The sequence below is a fragment of the Muntiacus reevesi genome, chromosome 1 (genome assembly GCF_963930625.1).
Source record: "Muntiacus reevesi chromosome 1, mMunRee1.1, whole genome shotgun sequence".
Lineage (NCBI taxonomy): Eukaryota > Metazoa > Chordata > Mammalia > Artiodactyla > Cervidae > Muntiacus > Muntiacus reevesi.
This window is the reverse complement of record NC_089249.1, coordinates 205788273-205811452: the sequence shown is the minus strand read 5'-3', so window position 1 is coordinate 205811452 and position 23180 is coordinate 205788273. Positions and strand designations below refer to the sequence as shown.

At 40.0% G+C, this 23180-nt stretch overlaps 1 protein-coding gene across 1 annotated transcript in view; it reads right to left on the bottom strand.

The window, feature by feature from the left end:
* Nucleotides 1-1363: 1363 nt before the first annotated feature.
* The window catches only part of ALDH7A1 (aldehyde dehydrogenase 7 family member A1), a 35937-nt gene continuing 14120 nt past the window's right edge, over nucleotides 1364-23180 (bottom strand). The window contains exons 7-18 of the mRNA XM_065918192.1: nucleotides 21964-22008; nucleotides 18644-18721; nucleotides 16042-16139; nucleotides 13487-13528; nucleotides 11512-11606; nucleotides 9650-9734; nucleotides 8593-8699; nucleotides 6139-6255; nucleotides 4830-4927; nucleotides 4533-4606; nucleotides 3176-3251; nucleotides 1364-1637 (exon numbers count right to left, since the gene is read on the bottom strand). Of these exons, the coding sequence (XP_065774264.1) occupies nucleotides 1583-1637; nucleotides 3176-3251; nucleotides 4533-4606; nucleotides 4830-4927; nucleotides 6139-6255; nucleotides 8593-8699; nucleotides 9650-9734; nucleotides 11512-11606; nucleotides 13487-13528; nucleotides 16042-16139; nucleotides 18644-18721; nucleotides 21964-22008 (970 nt within the window). The 3' untranslated portion in view covers nucleotides 1364-1582. The remainder of the gene's footprint in view (nucleotides 1638-3175; nucleotides 3252-4532; nucleotides 4607-4829; nucleotides 4928-6138; nucleotides 6256-8592; nucleotides 8700-9649; nucleotides 9735-11511; nucleotides 11607-13486; nucleotides 13529-16041; nucleotides 16140-18643; nucleotides 18722-21963; nucleotides 22009-23180) is intronic.

Genomic DNA, 23180 nt, shown 5'->3' with positions numbered 1-23180 from the left:
TAGGGAGCGGGGGTGGTGGAAACGGGATCAAGAAATGGAGGATTTCAAGCACCTGATTCTCCAACCTCATTTTCTTTTTCATTGGCTTTCATTTTTAATCAAAGTTATACATCCTTTTGATTTAAAGAGACAAACAGCTCTACAAGACCTGTTATGGAAAACAGCAATGCCTCCTTCCCCATGTCCCTTCCCGCCACCAATTTACTTTCTCCTGAAGCAAAGATTTTTTTCAGAATTTCCTATCTTTATAAGCCTACATTGGTATTTCCTGTTTTATAACTTTAGACATTGCTCCTCCACCACAGAACATAAACTGCCTGCCTTTCTAACCTACTCTCAAACCCTGAACTTCTGCCGACATGCTCTCAAAAGGTTTATCACCATGTTTGGCTTAATATTCAAGGTTGACCACAGCTTTACCTAGATGAACACCAGTCACAGCTGGGCCATGGAACATGCTACGAATACCGGTCCTTCCCTGACAAGTTTATAATTGGTTGGTCTTTTCATTTGCTTGCTTCTCTGTCATAACTCAACCCCAAACTCTTTGCCCGTTGTCTAAATCTCTCCAGTACACCCTGACACATCAGGCCTTGTACAAACATCACGTTCTTCCAAGGCTTCTGCCCAGTCCAGTCTGGCAGGAGTCAAGGTGCTGAGTAGCTGCTACCCATTAGGGGGGCGAAGGCTGCAGGAAGATGGAACTGCAGGAGCCAGTATGCGCTCGGAAGGGCCCTTGGCTGAACCACGCCAGGGGCTCCTGGGCAGATTCTCAAGAGAAGGAGGCAGATGCTCAGCAAAGAGAAAGTGAATTATGCCGAGGTCACTGCAAACACATGCTGCTACACACTTGGTATTCTCTAAGAACAAACCTAAAGGCAATTACAGAAGCCTAACAGCTAAAAAGGATGGTCTGAGGTTGCCTAAGAAATCCAGAGGTGCTCTGCATAGAAGTCCAGTCATCCACAGGGCCAGGTTCTAGGTGGGGCAGGGGCAAAATCCCCATCTGTCTCACAAATTGCTTCTGTGGTGCCACAGGTGATCCTGAGCGAGAGAAGCTGTGATGGTGATGAATGCCCTCAGTCATCTTAAACAGCAAGTCGATCCACAAGCATGACTGTGCTATGGTCCTCCATAAACAAGCGACACTCTCTTCAATCACACCCTTTCCAGGGTGTGAGGGTGATGTGATCAAGCCCGTCACTGATTTATTTGCTTAGGAGATGTTCCTGCATCCACCGACCAGACTTCTATTTTCTTCTCTATTATGTTCAGATTTTTTCCAAATTCCCACCATGACATGTACTATTTTTTTTCTAAATTATAAAAATAGTCCTAAATGTAAAAAATCAGTAACTACTAGTAACATAAAAATTACTTTTTATTACTTGAGATGATGTCATGAAAAGTTTTATTTTTTTAAAAATGAGTCTCTTGATTTAGGCCTCAGAAGCATAAGGGATTAACCACTGTCATATTCAAAATGATGCATTTATTCAAGGCAAACACTCATTTTCTTTGCTTCTTCAGAAGAGTTACAACAATGCGTAAAAAGCTTGAAATGTCAATTAAAAGCACTTTTTTACTGAAACTTGATTCCTTGGGCCAGAGGAAGGTCCTTACTGTAGTTGATGGTACTAAGGGGGTAAAAAATGAACAAAATTAAATGAAGGATAGTACACATGTAATAGAGGAAATTTTATGCCATGAAAAAAATGTAGCTGATCTGCATATATTAACAAGGGCAAATGTTCAAGTTATAAGTTGGTGAAAAAAATTAGTATACAAAAAAGTTAGTATAGATTCAGTTTTATAAAAGAAAAAAAAAAGGAGAAACACAAAAGTCTGAAAAGACACACAGCATATGTGTTAGTCGTGGTTTTCAGGGTGTAAAGAATATGGAGACTATAACTTCATCTTCTTTATGTCTATCAATAACATGCAGTGAATTAGTAGGAAAAACACAGGGATTCACATTTGATAGAAATAGAATAAGGAACTATAATAATTTAGAAAATAAAAGCTTCCCTTTTAGCCATCTGGCTTTACTCCTGACACAGACTGTCCCCGTTAAATGGGCTCCAAAAAGGCCGCAGCTATTAATACATGCTTGGTCCCCTAGATCCCATGTACATAAGACAAATATAAGGAACAAGACTGTTTTCAACAAAAGGGAATCAGGCAAAGAGCGTGCGTATGTCTGAGACTAAACAAGCCATAGCCAAAGCACCTCAGAAACTCCTGACATACCTTCAAAAATTTGCTAAGAATAGATCTTAAGCACGCATGCACGTGCACGCACACACACACAAAGATGTGATGAGGTTAAGGATGTGCTAACTTGACTGTGGGAATCTTTTCACAATGTAGGCATAGGTAAATCATCATGTTATCCTTTTTAAATATATTGCGATTTTGTCAATAATATACCTCAGAAAAGCTGGAGGGGAAAAAAAAATTCCTGACCTACATGAAGTTGCTGGAGAACCCCCGACCTGCTCCTCATGAGGTTCTAGAGCCAGTAAGAAACAGTAAATGAGACCAAGACAGTGTCCTGGCCCCTCACCCGTGCTCCTTTAACACCTAACACCACACGGGCCTTCCATACCATCTTATTGCATTTGGATAAAGCGATTTCTATTTAAAGGGGAGGGAAAATAGAAAACAAGTAAAATGTCCTAATCGAAATCTCCCAGCAACACATTCCCTCACCAGTTATCTTTGTGCTGGGTGAACCTGCTTCTGCTTTCAAGGCTCATGTTCGCTACTCCCAGAGGACAGGATCCGCCCCCCGCTCACTAGCCAGGCCTGCAGGCAGCCTGCCCAGCTCCATTCCTTCTACCCTGATAGACTGCAGGGGTGGGTTGACTGCACCCAAGGAAAAAACTCGAAGGACAGCCTCTTCCACTTTATCCTGCTGGCTGACACCAAGTATCTTGCTACGGTGCTGTCCCTAGACAGAAACCGCTGGTTTCACAGTCAGGCGCTGGGCACTCGCTGAAGACAGTTAGGAAAATAATAGTACCAAGTGGATGATCAGGGAGGGGAGAGCTGCGGGACGTCAGAAACACAGAATGAAGAGAAATTACACGAACACACAGCAGAAAGCAGAAATGTGTAGGAGCATGTTCCAGAGGCTGTAAGGCCAAACCGCTTCCCCAAAGCCTTCTCTTACCACGTAGATCTTCGCATGTACTGCTTCCAGGCGTCGCTGCCCGACTCCCTGCCCCCGCCAGTGTGTTTCTCCCCTCCTAGAGAAGTGCACAAATAGCCCGTGACTCTACGCATAGCGGATATATGTGTGTGTACATATAGCAGCGCCTGTGTGGCCTCCTACTCAGAACCATGGAAATGAAGACACCAGGGGGCCACAGCTACCTGGCCAGTTACTTCACCTGCGGCCAGAGTAGCTCCTTTGCAAACAAATACATAAAAGACAGAGACCAAAATAATCACAAAAAAGGGAACCACTTTGGAAAATAAAGTTAAAGGAATTAACAAAAAATAGAAGTATCAAACAGCAGAAGGAAACCTAAAAAAAAACCTTACCATTAGACCAAGGTGTTAAGAGCAGAAACCTCTCGACAAGGGAAAAATAATTTATTTTCCCATTTATGCTTATCTGTATAAAATTTTCTAAAATTTACATAAACTGATCTTATAATAAAATGTTCGAATGTTAACAATTAATATTTTAAAAGAAATTATAAAAAGATAAATGATTCCACAAAACAAGAAAAGGTTACATTTAAAAGTATGCTATCAAAGTACATTTAATATTGTTTTTTGTAAGAGAAAAAACTTGAGAGAAGGATTAGAAAAAAAGTTTGAAGAACTCTCTCAAAAAGACTAATGAGATAGATAAAGGGGGAAAGAAACAAAACAAAATTAGATAATTCTTCAAGAGAGAACATTCATATAATAGGAGTTCTAGAAATTAAAACAGAAAACAATCAAAGGAAAAAAAACTCAAACACCACCAAAACAAAATAAAACTATCAAAAACTTTCCACAACTAAAATCTGTGAGTTCCGATGCTAAGGCCAATTACTAGCCCAGTGACTGTGCAAAAAGAATTTTACCAAGGTCTCCACTGAGGCATATTACTGAAGCATTTACAACATCAGACATAAATAACAGGCCCCAAACTTTTGAAATGAGAGGAAAGATCAGAAATCAAAGTGGATTGGGCTTTTCAACTACAGTAATGGAAAACAAGTAAATTATAACTTCAAAGTCTGAGAAAAGTTACAATCTGTGCAGAAAATACACAGCATATCTGTTTACAATGCCGCTAGCATCTGGAAATTTACAGGCTAACCCATACGGTCTCACTGGGCCAACAATGTAGTTTATGTTTAATACCTGTTTTCCTTCTGAGAGTCTGAAATTTGGGGGCACGTTAGGCCTTGCATGCCGGTGTGACCAACTCCTAATAAAAGCTTTGGATACCAAGTCTCTATGCTTTCTTGGCAGACAATGTTTCACACAAGTTGTCCAGCATGGTAAAGGAAAAAGCATTCTCTACATACCAAATGCTCCTCCAATCTCAGCCCCACTCGTCGGAATGTTGACGTTTACAATGCCACAATCTGATCCTTTTGGTCTGCGTATATAAAAAGGGAGGCACAGTGAAAGCAAAATATAGAGAAGTTTAAAAATATATATATATATATACAAAAATGAATAAATAAGCCGAACAAAACTTCTAAGATTCTCAATGCTGAAAAACAGATTTTCACCTATGATGGCTTCATTTTCTTTTTTGTAAAGTCGATTCACCACACAAATCAGACTTATATATATTTTCAAAATAGACAAAGTTATACCCAAGCCAGCGAAAGATTCTGCCCATATCCTTGGTAAAGATGCTACTTGAAAGTCCCTGTTTGACTTCATTATTCCACGCAAAGACCTCATCTTCATTCTAAAAGGACAGACATTGGAAGTTGTTAGAGGATACAGTGCCAGGCCCAATCACTAATGGTAAACTCATTCCATAAAATTTACCAGTATAATCGTAGGGGAACTGAGGAGTCAACATCTTCCTAATACAGTGCTTGGTGGGATCCTCCCCTCAAATGAACTTTGAGAAAAACATATAATGGGACGTGCTTGGCTGTCCAGTGGCTAAGACTCAGAGCTCCCAACGCTGGGGATCTGGGTTCCATCCCTCATCAGGGAACTAGATCCCATATGCTGCAACCAAGAGTTTCCATGCAAAGACCCAGCACAGCCAAATAAATAAATAAATATTAAAACACACACACACACACACACAAGTACATTCTTCCATTCATGCCACTACATACAAGATCTATTATTTACTAAGCCCTTAGCACATGCAACACAAACACAACGACATTGAACATACATTTATATATTTAATTCTCAGCCAATGACAGGCTCAATGTTATCTCAAATTTACAGATTAGGCAAGAGGGGTTAAATGAGATGCTCAGGAACTCAAACACGTAGATACATGACAAAACATGACATTACAATTTATAGTCACATTATGTGGAGCAAAAATAGACAATTTAAAGCAAGATTTTAATTCATGCAATCACATCATTGCAACAAGGTATGTCTCATTACCCTTTAACTGTTAATCACAGTAGCCAAGCCTCAATTCAATCTCTAAGCCTCTGCTGGCAGAGTAGGGCCTGTTGCACGTGAGGAAGGAGACCCTCTAGACATCTACATCTGCTGAAACCTCTGCAGCCTGTCCTCTGATACAGGTTGTAATTGTACATTTCTACCTTCTCATTTTGTCCACTGATATTGAGCACTCAGACTATCAAACTACCTGGTCCCTTTTGTGCACAAGATGATTGCATAGCGTACACAGCTCAGAATCAGGTGATACAGACAATGTGGGCCACATTCTCCACCAATTTCAACGTTGGCCCTTGGCTTGTCTCAATTTCCCTGGCATCTAACTTAACATGCTTTATTGCTTAAAGTGTTCAGATCATCCTATTTTGTCCTTAACTTTCAAATCTCTACTAATCAGAGTCATTTTATAAAACCTCCCCAAAAGGCTGAGTGAAATTTAATATGCCTTTATTTTCTCCTGGTCTTCTCATTTGTTTCAACATTAAACTAGAGAAAAGAGAGAAGGAATCCACATTTTACCTTGAATTTAAAGACATAAAGAATCGGGGCAAAAGTCTCTGTGTGTACGATGGATGCGTCATGGTCAAGACCTGTCACAATTGTCGGTTCTACGTAATTTCCAGGGCGATCCATAACCTGCAGCAGAGAAAAGAAATAAAATCAAGAACATTTGTTTTTGATTCTTCGGTTCAGAGGATACCATTTTTGCCTATACTTTAAGGGTTTTTGTTGGGTTTTTTTGGATATGGACCATTTTTAAAGTCTTTATTGAATTTGTCACATTATTGCTTCTGTTCTATGTTTCGGTTTTTTGATGGGGCATGTGGAATCTCAGCTCCCCAACCAGGGATCAAACCCACACCCCCTGCATTGGAATGTCAAGTCTTAACCACTGGACTGCCAGGGAAGTCCCATGCCTATACTTTTGGGGGAAAAAAAAGGACGATTTATAAGTGAATTATTTCTCCAAAATAATTTCCCATCATGAATGAAAATTTCTCTGCCACCTATTGGTTCTAACTTAGTTGGTCAGAAAAAGAAAAGAAAAAAGGGTCAAGGACAGAGAGCTGGGCTATGCATCATGACCAAGTTATAGTGAAAAAATGTGGCTACAGGTGGCTATTTTAAACTCCACATAATTTTTAAAGAGGTAATCTATATCCATCCTGTTACAACATACCCCACACCCCCCACCACCTTCCCAATTCTTACATTGAAGCCTTAAACCTCACCTTCTCCACTGTGACTAAATTTGAAGACAGGACCTTCAAGGAGGCAAAGTTAAAAGAGGTCATGTGGGTGAGGCCCTTATCAGATAGAACTAATTCCTCATAAGACACCAAGGACCTCCTCTTTCCAGACAGACCATGTGAAGACACTGAGAGAAGTGGCCACCTGCAAGCCAGAGGCCTCATCAGGAAGAACCAAACTTCCCAGCACCTCAAATTTGGACGCAGCCTCCAGAACTGTGAGACAATAAACGCGTTGCTTAAGCCACCCAGTCTGTGATGCTTTGTTACGGCAGCCCTAGCAAACTAACACACAGTAACACAGAAACCTAAATCTCCAAAAGGACATACTGTAGACACCCTCCTAACTGAGCTCCACGTAACCAAATTGCTAGTCCGTCTCCACGTAACTTCTATAAAATATTCTGATGCCGGCAGCAAGCTGCTTGGCCAGTGGTCGGTTCTCCAGTGTGCCTGTACAATTCTGCCCACACCTTCTGAGCTGTATGTTTACCCAGCGTCATCTGTATTTACTCCCAGTTCCATATGCAGCAGCTATATTTGTTACTGTAATCCTATACTGCATTGTGTACTTTAAGTAAATATTACCCAAGGAGGGGGGAAAGTTACCTCTAAAAAGATTAAGTTATATGCTTAAAAAAGCTCAAGGTAAATAAGTAACAAAAATACAAATATGCATATACATCTCTATCAGGTGAAATGTAGGTGTGTCAGTGTTAAGAGAAGGATTCTGCCCTCAGACAGCTTTGCGAGAAACTCACTTCACTGTGATTTTTAAAGAAGTGAAAATACATTGTAGGTAATAAATGATACTTATAGCTTATTCAAGGATGAAGACAAATTTCTATCATACATGAAAAAAATGCCTTGGGTCTACATCTCAAGAATCAAACAAATAGAGTGTGAAATGAAACTCATATTTTACAGCAAGACAAGAAAAATTTAACCATCAAAAGCTTTCTTTGCTCTATGGCCTCCTCTCTCCCCTCTACTGTGCATTGTGTATCTGCATTATGCATCCACCAAACCTCCCCATAAGCAGAAATACCTGCTCAACCATAAAGAGCAAACATTCTCCTAGCACCAATAAGACAATTCCTAAAATATAACACTCCTTCATTATCTTGTAAGGAGCCACAATGACATTTCTCTAGACTGTATAAACTGTCATTTAATATACAGCCCTGTTTAAAATACTTTTATAACTGCCTTGACTTTCTAACAGGCAGAACGGTTCTCAGAGCTTTCCAAGATGCTGTTCCTGGGTTATAATCCTCAACTTGGCTCAAATAAAATTTTCCATTTCTTTCTTAAACCAACTAATTAATTTTCCATTGACAACAGTAATATGTGTCAAATTAAAATGCTTGCAGTGTGTATTTTTTTTGATTCTCCACCTTAAATGACTTAAAAATCACTACTAAATGTGGATTTAAACTGCACTGAATACAGTCTTCCCCTGTACCATGAAAAAGAGGTCTTCATCTTCCTTCCATACAAATTGCCAGGCACTCAATTCAAAGATAACCTTGGCTCTGAGTTATGTCTTTTCAGAAATGTTCCATGTGTGTTACATTGTCATTCTTTCAAACATGTACTTACTTCCCTGTTACAAAAGGATTGCAGAAAAGAAAGCTGGTAGTCAGGGATACCTCATCAATTTACCCAGAGCCTACTTGTGTGCAAAAGGAAAAGAAAAGTCCTGATCTCAAGTGGTCATTACCTTGCCACCATAGACAACGGTGCCACCTTCTTTCTTTGCTTCTTCCACTGCTCCAAGAAACATGCTTACTGCCTGTTTGGTGTGGAGTGGCCCATAGAGAACGTTAGCTGGAGAGAAAAAAAGACTGCTCTTCATTTCACCCTAAAAGGCATCATTTTATTATTCTAACAGCTATCCCAATGAGCAGACCAGTCCCTTCATATATCACTTCGGCTTAGAGCAGGAGGCGCTTCAGCAACCTTTCTCTGCAAAGAGCCAGACAGTAACTATTTAATACTTGGTGTGACATATGTGGCATGAGTACTCAACTTCACCAATGCAGTGCAAAAGCAGCCACAGAAGATACACAAAAAACCAGGTATGACTGAGTCCTCATAAGCTTTCTATAGAGAAACACGGAGGGTCAAATCTAGGCAAAGAGCTACCAATTCATCAGGGCACTGCAGTCAAAATATAGGCTATGCTTACTCATTACAGGGTGACTGTTCTCTAAGAACTTCATAGGCCCAGCAGTCGTGAACAAGTTAAGGGTGCACAGGTGGTCGGGGGGGCAATGAGGTCAGACCATGCAAGACTATAAACTTGCTAAAACGGGACTCCAAAGGCATCGAAGTTAAAGTCCAAAAGCAATGACTGTGTTAAGCAAGAGAGTGAACTATCTAATTACATTTTTTAAATTGCTTTGGTTATGATGGAAGGCAGAAATGGAAGCAGAGAAGTCAGGTAGGTGCCTCTCGCTACCTTGCCAGAGGGAGGATGGTGCTAACTCCGAAGAGGGAAATGGAAAAGGAGAAGCTCATCAAACTCACCCCACCTCAAGATCATATCCCAAGCTCACCCACCAGCTCACATGAAACACTCAGATCCTAACTTGGAGCAGACTTGTCACCCTAACTGCCCAATAATAACCTGCTTCATAGTCCCTTGGGCCTCTCAGGAAAGGGAAAAGAAAAAAAAAAAAAAAATATATATATATATATATATAAGTAGAAAACCAGGAACTCTTATTAACACCAGTAGTTAAAAAGAAAATCTCTGAAATCAACCAGATACTCACAGTCCCAAGGGTTCCCAACACGGATCTGTGCGTAGGCCTTTTTAAGTCTATTGACAACTTCATCATGGATGCTTTCATGTAAGAACTAAATGAAGAAACATTCAAGGGATTAGGAAATATAAATGCACTAGTAATAGTATATATAAATAATACAAATAAATGCAAAAAATTGCTAACAATGTACAATTTTCTTTTTTTCCTGTAGCCTTTTTTTTTTTTCAGTCACATTGTGAAGCTGTGGGATATCTTAGTTCCCTGGCCAGGGATTGAACCCATGCCCTTAGCAGTGAAATCTCAGAGTCCTAACCACTAGACTGTCAGGAAATTCTTCCAATTTTTCTTAACATTACTGGTTTATACAAGTGACCCTGGAACAACATGGGTTTGAACTGCTCAAGTCTCCCTGTATAAACATATTTTTCTAGTGCGACTACATGGTTTACAGTTGGTTGAAACAGAGGGCCAATGATAAATCATACAGAGGTGTGTAGTAATGCAGTGGATTTTTCTAAAGACTACTACTGTCCCTATAGAAACTGATTTGGGTTATGACCAATAGTATCCTTTAATATTTGACACTTAATAGAAAGCATAGCTATGCATATTTGCTCCAGGACACAAAGGAAAAACAAAAGTTAACCAAATAAAGAAATGCTTGACATTTACATCATTTCATAGTTTGTCATGTAATTAAGATTGTAATATTTTGGAGTATGCCTGTTTCCTTCTAAGCTTTAATGTAACAAATACTTAAGGTGAACAAATTTAATAAATTGTAAATACTTTATGAACATTGTAGCTTAGATGTTTTTAAGAACTTCAACTGATTAATATAAAAACCAAGAAAAGATTGATATTCATCCATTGTAAAATATAGCAAGAGTGAAAATAAGTCATGGCAAAAGTAAGGACTCAAATTCCCTATTTTCTTATCTTATTCTAACTAATTTAATTGTGCTAATCTTATAAAGAATTCGTTCACATTCATTGTGGGTGAGAGGAAAAACCCAAAGCTAATTCCTCCATAATTTGATTTTTTTTTTTAATGACAGGAGGAAAACTCAACAATAATTATTTTTAAAAAGGCAAAGGTAGCCAAATTTTCTGCCTAATCAAAACTTGTTTGGCACAAGTTTCCAGTAGCACGAGTCATGAAAATCAAGGTTGTATCCCAGAAAAAAACATTTTAAAATCCAGCCAAAACTAAGGGTGGATATTAAACTTCCCAAGCCCCAAACACTGAAGGGAAACCACTTTCATCATATTCACTTAATATTTACGTGCTCTATACATTATGTGTATAGACTTAGACATTTCTAAAGAGAGAATACACATACATTTACTTTCCAGAAAATTATGTCACATCAAGTCAAATCCAAGACTTACAGGCCCAAATCTTAATTTTTAAAATATTTTACAACTTAAAATGTCTTTATAAAAAAGCCAAAATTGTCTTTCTTTTAGCAAACAGTTTCGAATTTTTCAAATGTTTTGTTGTTGTTGTTGAGGCTCTAAGTCGTGTCCGACTCTTTGCTATCCCATAGGGTGTTTAGATTGTTTTATTCTCTAAGTGACATGGGATTCTGTCCACAATGTTAGGTGCAGGATTGAAAGCAGGTCTAATCTCCCAAGTCCGACTCCAGTGAGGGCTGGACCACATCCAGCTTGGGCAGAGCTAAGGCAGAGACCCTGGCTGACCAGCAGAATGCGCCATGAGCCCAGAACAGAGTAGGAGAGTTAAACTATGTACAGAAACTGCAGGTTTCTAGTAGCGCTCCTGTCACACTTCCTGAATGGTACAGTGTGTTAAAAAATGGCAATGGAAAAGCAGGACACTCTCACACGCCCGTGCAGACACTCACCAGGCGCCTCGCGGTGGTACACCTCTGGCCGGCTGTCCCCACGGCTGCAAAGAGAGCCGAGGGGACGACTAAGCTGAGGTCCGCATCCTCAAAAGCTTAGGGAAACAAAACACACCATCAGTGTCGCGAGGGAGGCAGACAAGGTACTTGACGCTAAATGGTGTAAGATGATGCCTTTAGGAAGCGTAGGAAGAGAACATCAGGACTATTTCTGTAAGATGAGCAGGTTCACGCTGCAGAGGCAACTCCTCTCCCAGGGAAAATGATATGAGACTAGAGCGATGAGCTCATCCTCTTCCGACCTGCTTTATCTTTCACCCCTCGGGAGTTTCTGGTGCTGACTACGCCTTGTCTGCACCCATGTGATCTCTTCCATAAGACACCATTGTCTTTGTCAGTTTTACTTGCCTCCACCCTCAACCCCACGGCCGATTACAACGGCAACTTCCCTGGGCCAGGGAGCCCATTGGGACCCCTCTGATTTATTACCATCATCAAACCAAGCTCTCTAACAACATCCACACCCTCACCTGCATCAGTCCGTTCCCTTAAACGCCACTTGTTCCCCCCTCTACAGAAGTTTTTTCAAATCTCTCAAACCCCTCGTGCCCTTTACTCCCGCACCAGATGACCTCACCCTGCACGTCACGAAAAATCTTGGAGGGATCACACACCAAGCCCTTTCCTGCTTCCTCTGCAACTCTGAAGATATCAACGCAAAGTCACCTCTCGATTCCTCTCCCCTTTTGTCTATATTCCTTCCTCCTACTCTTCTGCCCTCTGAAGAAAAAACTCGCATCATCTTTACAAGATTAACCCTGCCAGTGATACACTGTATTACTTATAACTCCTTCCTTTCCATCCCTTCCATAAACTTACAGTCCCAATTGCCTTTTACATCCTCAATGTTCCCCTGTCCAGTTTAATAGCCTTCTCAGACTAAAGTGATAGTTAAGAAGGCAGTTTGTACAACCAAACAGACCAAAGTTCTTATCCATCCCCATCCCCTTTTTAGTTGTGTTATTTTACCTTTTTAAGCCTCGGTTTCCTCATCCATAAAATGGAACACTATTTCCTGGGGGTACTAATGGACGACAGGAAGGAGTTTTAGAAAGAGAGCTGTGCTCTGGGGTCTGATTGCCAGGATAGAAATGCTGACTCTGTCACTTTAGGCACATATTATTTTAAGCCTAAGTGTAACCTTCAAATGAGATTAATAAAGGTGGGACTATTGTGGGGATTAAATGACATATGGCATATGAAACAGCCTATCACAATACTTGTCAAATGCCTAGTGATAAATAAATGCTAACTGTATTTTTTAATCAGCTCCCTTTTACAAGATTAGAAGTTCACCCAGAACAAATCCTCATCACACACTTTTTCTATTCCTGGTGTCCCCCACAAACACAAAAGCATTAAACACGATAATGATAGCAATGTACAATGAGAAAGTTTTTTATCATAAAATTCATGATTCTATGAAGTCTCAACCAACTGATATTCATTATATTATCCAGAAGTTATGCTGGTGGACTATTTTCTTTTGTGTCAAACAAGTGAAAAAGAGAATTAAATAATCTCTAAGACTACAGCTTAAAATACCTTAAGGAAGTGTTCCTTCCCAATATAAAAGCACTCAATATTCCACTGAAGACAAACTAGTATTTCTGGAAACAGATCATATAAGAGTGCCTTATTTATTCTAGAGAAACACATGGCCAGTTTAAAAAAAAAAAAAATAGGAGAACAAGAAACATGCAACATTAGAAAGTCTCACACACAGGTTCTAAGCCCCAGGTGACGTTTTCCAAACAGGAACACACTGTGTTCTCTCTCGTAAGGAAAAGTTCCCACGCACGGGACTTAGATCTCAAACAACACACAACAGATGAGTTCTCACACGAGCTCTACACATTCAGGACGACTACTGAAGATATGCCGACCAGAAAACAAACAAAAAAGGCAGCCTTACCTATAATGGCATTGTTTCCTCCAAGTTCTAATAAACTTCTCCCTTTAAAAATATACAAACACAAATTAATGCCTATTTCAGTTTATTGCACACACCTGCAAACCACAGCCTATCCCATTTGTTTTACTTTGATTTAAAATACAGCATAAGCATAAATCAGTTGTACCTTAAGGAAAAGAAAAAAGAATGAGCATTGCATTAATGTCAAGATGACTGATTTTAATAACTGTATAATGGTTGTTATATGACAGAAAGTCCTTGTTCTTAGGAAATACACAAACATATTTAAAGGAATACAATGTCTTCAACTTTCTCAAAAGGTTCAAAAACAATATACTCTCACAATATATATGTGTTTTTATGTGTGTATGTGTGTGTGCTGCTGAAGAGAAAGTGATTTTAAAAATGGGGCAAGTGACTGGTAAAACTTGTTAAAGAGTACATAGGATTCTTTGTGTTAGTCTTGGAATTTCTCTAAGCTTGAAATTATATCCCCTTAAACTCCAAACAGTTAGTGTAGAATGGTACAATCACTGAGGAAAATTATATGACAATTTGACAATTTCCCAAGAACTTAAACACAGTACTACCATAAGATCTAATAATTCCACTCTGGGTACTTAACCATAAGAAGTAAACAGGGACCTGAGTAGTATTTGTAACAGCATTTTCCACAATAGCTAAAAGGTAGAATCAACCCAAGTATCTACTGACAGATGCATAGATAAACAAACAGTGGTATATCCATACAATGGAATATCATTCAGTCTCAAAAAGGAAGTTCTGACACATGCTACAACATGCGTAAACCTTTAAGATACTATGCTAAGTGAAATAACTGAGACACAGAAAGACATCTACTGTATGATTCTACTTCTAAGGGAGGTTCTTAGAATAGTCAAGCCTGAGGCAGAAAACAAAATGCTTGTTCCCAAGGCCAGGAGAAGGAAGAAATGGGGAGTTGGTTTTTAATGGGTAGAGAGTTGGGAAGACAAAAAAAGTTCTGGAAATGGATGATGTGACAGTTTCACAACAATATAAGTGCAAATGTACTTAATGCAACTGAACTGTACAGTTAAAGTATATATATATATATAAATCAAATATTAAGTTTTGTTATACATATATACATATATATTACCATAATAAAAAAGTTTAAAAATTATGTGCTCATTGTAGAAAATTATTTGAAAAAAAAAAAAAAAGCAAAAAAGAATCAAATAAGCCAAAGGCATGGCACAAATTACCATGAAATCTCTCCCATAACTTGATACAGTGCCTTCCAATCTCTTTCTATACATCTATATTCAGTTGAGATAATAATTTTGCTTTATTTCCTTAATAAAAACCTATACCTTTTCTCTAAATTATTAAGAGCTTTTTTTTAAACACCACAATATAGTATTCCATCACAGTGATATTAGCCAACTTTTATTTAACTTCTCTAGTGTTGAATATACTGGTTATTGATTACCTACCTCTCGATTACCTGCTTAGGTCAGCGCCAAAGGGTATGGATATTAGAGCTCCTGATGCACAATGCCCGGTTACATTCCAGGAGGGTATACAGGAGGCTATGTACACCATTCTCATTGTGCACTCCTGAGCACTGAGACTTGAGATTTGCCTGCCTCAACTTAGAGCTGTGGTTACTACTGATCTTTTACATATATATTTACTTTTTCTTAACTACACTTCAAAATCAGCTTCTATGTAAGTAACTTGTATTTACTTGTGATATTAGGAGCATATGTGACAACAGGAGAATATGTTCTCACCTCCGCGACTCTGAAACAGTTAAGCATCAAATGGATTTTTATTTTTAAAGGATTTTATTTCTAATTAATTTATTTTTGGCTCTCTTGGGTCTTCCTTGCCGCACAGGCTTTTCTCTAGTTACAGATGGAGGGGGCCACTCTCTAGTGTGTGGGCTTCTCACTGAGGTGGCTTCTTTTGTTGCAGAGCACGGGGCTCTTGGGCCTGTAGGCTTCAGTAGTTGCGGCTTCTGGGCTCAAGAGCACCAGCTCAATAGTTGCGCACAGCTTAGCTGCTTCAAGGCACGTAGGATCTTCCTGGATCAGGGATCAAACATGAGACCTGCAGTGGCAGGTGGATTCTTTACCACTGGGCCACCAGGAAAGCCTAAGCCTCAAGCGGATATTAAATTACATGGGGATGGGGCCGTCATCACCAAAAGCCACCGAGCGCTACATCATAAATGAGAGACGAACAGACACAAGTCTTCTACACCGCATTCACTCTAGGTCCTGTACTCTGAATAGTCCTGTTTAAATCCTGAGTTTTCTTTTTTTACTTGCTAAACTGGTCTGATACAGATTAATAAATACATTTGATATGATTCTACTACAGTCAGTTAGGGAGGGAATGACATCCTTTTCCAAATTATGGATATATATCTGCTGGTAATATTAACCCACCATTAACTGTATCTTTTCTTTTACTTGGACAGTCAGATAATCCACAGAAAAAACCCAATATTTAGAATGCACATCCATAGTCGAGGGTATAATGCTCAGTATGAAGCCAACACTTACCAAACCTCTCCTGCACCATAAGGGCCACCTGTTTTCCCACCTGCGTGCTCCCGGTGAAGGACAGCAGGTCCACTCTCTCATCCTTGGCCATAGCTGTGCTGCAGGGGAACAGACACGGTCACCCAAGCAGAGAAACCCAGCAACAGGGGCATCTGACAGTGTCCAACCCGCTCTGGGAGCTCTCCATAGATAGAAATCACTTCAAGGATGCTGTTAAGGAAGATATTCCTTCTTGTACTGATGCATGACTGGACATTTCAATGGTAGCATTTCCTTGACGAGCATCTCAGCTATTTTGAAGTCTCTTAATTAAAAGTTTAGGGACTTCCCTGGTTGTCCAGTGGTTAAGGCTCCATGCTCCCAATGCAGGGTGCACAGGTTCAATCCCTGGTCAGGGAACCAAGATCCCGCATGCCACGTGGCTTGACCAAAAACAAATGAACTCTTCAAAATAAAATAATTTTTAAAATCTTTGAAAAAGAATTAGAAGTGCAAAGACTATAGGGAAATATCCTAATCATCCCTCATGGAAGCTGATTTAGAAAGTCTGTGCTAGGATCTCCAGTTTCTAAGGGAGGTAGACCAGACACTGTCAATCTGAACCTCCTTACTTATAGATCAGTGCTTCAAAGGGTGTGGTGTGTGCCAAGCAAGACAGACACAGGTCCAGACCAATGCAGGGCTGGAAATGCTTGATGACGGTGTGCCTGCGGGCTTCCCCAGGTCAGTCCACACACACGGGCACTGACACTCACGGGGGACGCTGCTTAAAGTCCCTGTGCACACACTCCTGTTATCATCTGAGCTACACCAAGGCCAGCTTGCAGGACTGCACGTCCTGAGGACAAGAACAGAATAGGTCAAAGGGTAGACATGTTTTAAATGTCATATTTTACTGGAAATAGAACTGCCATATGACCCAGCAATCCCACTTCTGGGCATACACACCGTGGAAACCAGATCTGAAAGAGACACGTGCACCCCAATGTTCATCGCAGCACTGTTTATAATAGCCAGGACATGGAAGCAACCTAGATGCCCATCAGCAGATGAATGGATAAGGAAGCTCTGGTACATATACACCATGGAATATTACTCAGCCATTAAAAAGAATTCATTTGAATCAGTTCTAATGAGATGGATGAAACTGGAGCCCATTATACAGAGTGAAGTAAGCCAGAAAGAAAAACACCAAAACAGTATACTAACACATATATAGGGCATTCAGAAAGATGGTAACGATAGCCCTATATGCAAGACAGAAAGAGACACAGATGTACAGAACAGACTTTTGGACTCTGTGGGAGAAGGCGAGGGTGGGATGATCTGAGAGAACAGCATCAAAACATGTATATTATCCAGTGTGAAACAGATCGCCAGTCCAGGTTGGATGCATGAGACAAGTGCTTGGGGCTGGTGCACTGGGAAGACCCAGAGGGATGGAATGGAGAGCGAGGTGGGAGGGGGGTTCAGGACGGGGAACACATGTAAATCCATGGCTGATTCATGTCAATGTATGGCAAAAAACACTTACAATATTTTAAGGTAATTAGCCTCCAACTAATAAAAATAATTGGAAAAAAAAAAATGTCATGCCACTATATGCACTCTTTATATGGGAGTTGTATTTTCCAAATAGAATTTCTAAAATGTTCTCCCTTATCTTAAAAAAAAAAAGTCTTTACTACTCCTTTTTGAGACCGCCCATTAAGTACAATAGATGGAGACAAGAGTAAGACTTTTACCATACCAGTAAGGGTTCTAAGACCTGACTCCTAGGAAACGTCAACTAAGAAAAAGTCCAGGCCAGTAGAACCAGCTTTTACCATGGTTCAGAGAAAGTATAGTCCATTTCAGCTGAAAAAGTGGCTGTGACATTCTGCCAAGCGAAAGAAGCCAAACACAAAGGCAACGTGTTGTATGATTCCATTTATAAGAAATACCCCAGACAGGCAAATACAGAGACAGGAAGTACAAGAAGGGCTGCCAGGGGAGAGGGAGGGAAGTGACTGCTGTGGGTGTCAGGTTCTTTTGAGGCGAGGGTAACAAAAATGTTCTGGAACAAGGTAACGAGGATGGCTGTACAGCACTGTGACTGTTCTAAAAACCACTGGATTGTACATTTTTAGAGAGAGAACTTTATGGCATGTGAATTACACGGCAACTTCTGACAAACAGTAAATTAAATCAGAAGTTGGGTCTTCAGGGTTCCCTTCTTTGGTCACAGAGGAACCCAGAAAATAGGCTACGTGTCCTTGGGGGGGATGAGACACCAGAGCACAACTCCACAGTTCTGCTTTGTAAGTGAGCACATTGATACATCAAGCGTCGGGAAACCACAGGCTGCACGCTGGCACAGTAATGTGTAACCAAACGCCTTACAATAGCAGCTCTGGGCAATGAAAAACATAAGTCTCACTCACCCTCCAACAACAGCTACATATGAATGAAGTAAAGCCCAGTGAGATCTGTAACAGTAAAGATTTCAAAATGCCACTCTCACCTCCTCCACTATACTGGGGTTTGAAATTCTAGTAAAGATGATTCTAGGTGATCATCCCAGGTCCTTCAGCAGAAAGACACTCTGGGTCTGCTGACTCACCCGATATCCGCTCCACCGCAAGTCAAGGAACAAATTGCACCAGGCAGCTTGTTGTCCTCCAGAACTTTGGCTATTATCCTAGAAAAGAAAAGGCCATTCTAAGGAAGGGACCGATTTAATTTCTTACTGTATTTGGAAAAATAATAAATTCCAACCACTTGGCTTTCCTTTTTCAACTTTCTCTCCCATCCCTCAAATATCTAAGCCTAGATTTCTCCTCAGATACTAGAGGAGATTTTCAAACACTTAAATGAAGAACTTTTTTTTCCCCCCTGAGAGAAACTTCAGAAGAAGACAGGCAAAATACATAAAAGACCTAAAGCATTGATCAGGAAGTTCAAGTGATCACTGTTCTCAAATATTTTCTGCCCAACTATGAAGACATCTGGTTCAAAGTGGTAAACTGACTGCAGGGCTTTTAGGGGGGAGCCCTTTCTCACCAAAAATCCATTAAAATAATGTTAAAGAAATAAAAAGGGGTATATGGAATAAAACCCAGAAAGACGAAGAAAATGAAGGATAGTTCCCATTAGCCATGAGAGGTTTGGCCGCATCTCTTCCAACCAGAGCCAGCTAGAGAAATGGTAAAGGATGAGAAGGGGAAAAGGTTCCCCAAACCAAGAGGGGATGTGGAGGAAGCAGCAGAGGGCACAGGACCTGCCTGCAGAACCCCAAGGAAGTTCAGCACTAGTCAGGAAATATCGCCCCACCCACCAGACCAAAGCAAGGGGGACAAGCAGTCTTGTCTTAGTCTGCTGCTTACAACTTAGGCTGTTAGAGTCAAAATGAGACATATAGATCAATGCTATTTAAATCTGATTTTAATAATTAGCCTCCAACTAATAAAAATAAATGAAAAAATAAAAAATAAATAAATCTGATTTTAAGTTGTAAAATACGGCTCCAGTAATTCCAATTTCTCGGAAACAGGGTTCTTTCGATGGTTTTGAGCTTCCTGAGGAGCTGATGCCTCAATGGGGCAAAAATTCCTTTGATCCACCACCCGAAGCTACCGGCTACTTTCTACCTGAAATTTCACAAAGATCTAAATCCTATACCCACTTCCATAAAAAAGATACCATTATCATACCCAAGTAAATTCTCCAATTGGGCCCCAAAATGTCCTTTACAGCTGTTTTCTTTCCTCCACCCATCAAGGATCACACACTGTAGTTGTCATGTCTGAGACTAAGGATCAGGTTGTATAATTCTCTCCAGGGACTCGGTGTATCGACTGTCTGCACAAGCAGCTGAAGGGTAGGCATTTTGCCTTGCACCTGTGGGTAAAAGTTAATCAAGCCCTCTTTCCCTAATTCATGAGAATCTGACCTTGGGTTAACTCCTCAGTTTTGTTCCTCAGCTTACCTGATAAACGCCAATGTCAACAATGCTACCTAGACAACATGGCTCATGGTAAAAGCAACCCCTGACTGATCGCCCCCATCTAAACTGGAATGATGACCCGAGAACTATGAATGGAACCTCATGCTTTCACTCTTCTCTGAGTGCAGTGACTTCTGTAACTACCTGTCCCTTGTGAGTGGCTGAAAGCCACACATACAAGAATTGTTACAAGACTTTTTGGTTTCTGTGGGGCATTCAACTTCTAAGCCAAGGTAACCCCTATCCAGTGTAGATCTCAGCTCCTCTGCCCCAAATAAACTGCTCCAAAAACAACCAATGAAGAGAAATACCTGTACCTGATGCTATCCTCCCAGAAAACTATGTTCCTGTCCTATGTGCTTCTGGACAGACAGGTACAATACATAGTCATCTTATGAGTCTGAACAGAAGCTGAATTTAAAAACTCCCAGTGAAAAAAAATACCAGTGGATGGTATGATACCTTTCGGTAACTCTAGCACAAAATATCATCATTTAACTTACTATCTTCTATCACAAAAATCAGATGATATTCTCAATTGTCTAAAAAAAATCATCCGCCCTGTTCCTATATGAAAACCTCAAACCTTTCAAAGGTTTGCTACTGCTGCTGCTAAGTCACTTCAGTCGTGTCTGACTCTGTGCAACCCCATCCCTGGGATTCTCCAGGCAAGAACACTGGAGTGGGTTGCCATTTCCTTCTCCAATGTATAAAAGTGAAAAGTGAAAGTGAAGTCGCTCAGCCATGTCCTACTCTTCGAGACTCAGCCTACCAGGCTCCTCCGTCCATGGGATTTTCCAGGCAAGAGGACTGGAGTGTGGTGCCATTGCCTTCTCCTTCAAAGGTTTTTTTTTTTTTTTCCTTCAAAGGTTTAACCAAATAAATATTTAAAAGCACAAAGAATAACTTTATGTTTTAGAATACTGAAGCAATAACTGAGAACATCAAAATAATAATTTAATCAGCTATTTTATAACAACTGGCAAGTCAGTTCACCATGTTCATATTAACTGTGCTTTTTTTTTTTTAAGGATTATTTTTTAAAATTGCCTAGGGGAATCTCACCATTTTTATGTGTTTTGTATATGGGTTCTTTTTAATATTTAATTTGAACCCTTGCATTGAAAGACATTGTTTCCTTAGTATCACACATTCCTTTCAATACTGACACACACTACTCTCTTAGCTGACTTTTTGCTTCCTAAGCCAGTGTTCCTAAATGATCTTCTAACATTAAGTACCCTCTTATGAACAGACTCCATCACAAGCTCTCTGCCAATAATTCTCAGAGAATGCAGGCCATAAAAACAATGCATCATCAAGGGCCCATCATCACCCTACACAGGAAGCCATTTTCCTCTATACGTTCTTTAATTCTGGAATGATAAATTAGTTAACATTGATTTTATGACTTAACTAGTGTTATCATGTTTCCAAAGAGGAATAAATAAAACAGGAATTTTTAACCAAAAGATGAAATACATTTTAGGCAGTGTCAGAAGAATCAGTTGAATGGTATAACACTTTCTTTGTTTTGCTAAGGTCTATTAAACAAGAGCAATAAAAGTATCGGCCAGAGTAGAAATTAAGACCATTAACATGCTGCACATTTATAGCATATAGCCCCTAAATTGCAAGACTATTTCCTCTCCACTGGATTTATTTTTATTTTGGAAGTGACAAAAAGAAATGTTTTAAGACTTCAACGTTTATATCAGTATCTGGCATGTTTCCCACGACTTAAATGACATGGCCTGAAAAGGATCTGTAAACTACATAACGATATAAAAATGTTATCACAATCAAAAAACAGAGTTTGTCCAGATTCTATGCTAAAATAAATATGACACTTTCATGTCAGATTAAAAATTCAGTGCCTATCAATCACCCTTTAAGATTCTCCCAGACCCAGGAAAAAGAAAGCCACACATACTTACTTTGTGACAGCTACACTAATGAGGGAAGTTGTAGGCGCTCCTTTCCTTGTAAGAGTGAAAAATAAAAACAAAAAAGCAGCTTAATTGGGTGAAAATCATAAATACCTTTTATTTTTAAGCAGAAGCAACAGTCTTTGTGAGAAAAAAGTTTTTAGTAAACAACAGAGCCTAATAACTGAAAGAGAATTCAATCCTTCAGTTTGGTGCCTCTGGGGCTGAAGGGACTATAAAACTTTCATTAAGTATAAAAATGGTACTGAGCAGTTCTGAACCTGCTTGCTGCACTGATCACAGGAACTTTACATTAACCTCTGTCTATTGTGGAAACTGAGTAAAACAGAGATCAATCAACAGCAACTTTCACTGGAAGACTCGGGGGGCTGAGGAACACCATACTCCTTCCCTAACATGATGCTGAATCATTAATCCAACTATGTCTTACTTATATAGCCTTTGACTACCTTCAATAAAGAACAACACTAAGATTAGTACATGTTAGTGGGAAGACACAAAATGGACAAAGACAATTCTCCTGGTTTTCCTGATTTAAGTTCCTCCATTGAACACGAAAGCTAAAAGCAAGCAACTGTTTTGTCATCTATAAATACTGACATTTCCCCAGCTAACTTTTACTATCGCATATTTCACAGCGATGTAACATTTAATGCAGCCATGGGAATACTGGCCAAGTGCCTCAGAATCACTTGGGAATTCACTATCAAATTTTTATGGAATTAAAAAAGAATTGTGTTTCCAAAAGAAGGTTGTGCCTTATCACAAGCTCTCTTTTCCCTGCTACTTGTTCATTTAGTTTTCTGCTTGTGAAATGTAGCATAATGAAGACTATATCTGGTGTTCAGTTCGTTTAGTTCAGTCATGTACGACTCTTGGCCACCCCATGGACTGCAGCGTGCCAGGCTACCCTGTCCATCACCAACTCCTGGAGCTTCTCAGGGATCTGGCTCCCAGTTTCTGGCACACCCAGGATCAACAACCTCAGAGCTGTCTGAATGATAGAAGGGCCTTTGTTATGCTACTGAGGTAACTGCTGCCCCTCCCCACAACATAGCTTCAGGATGGGGGTGGGAAGGAGGAAGACTTGAGTTTGGTCACGTGTAGGATGATTTACCCAATCGTGCCAATGTCATAAAAACCCCATAAGAGTTCCCGACACCAAAGCTCAGTGGAGCCTCCTGGTTGTGAAAGTGACATGCCCT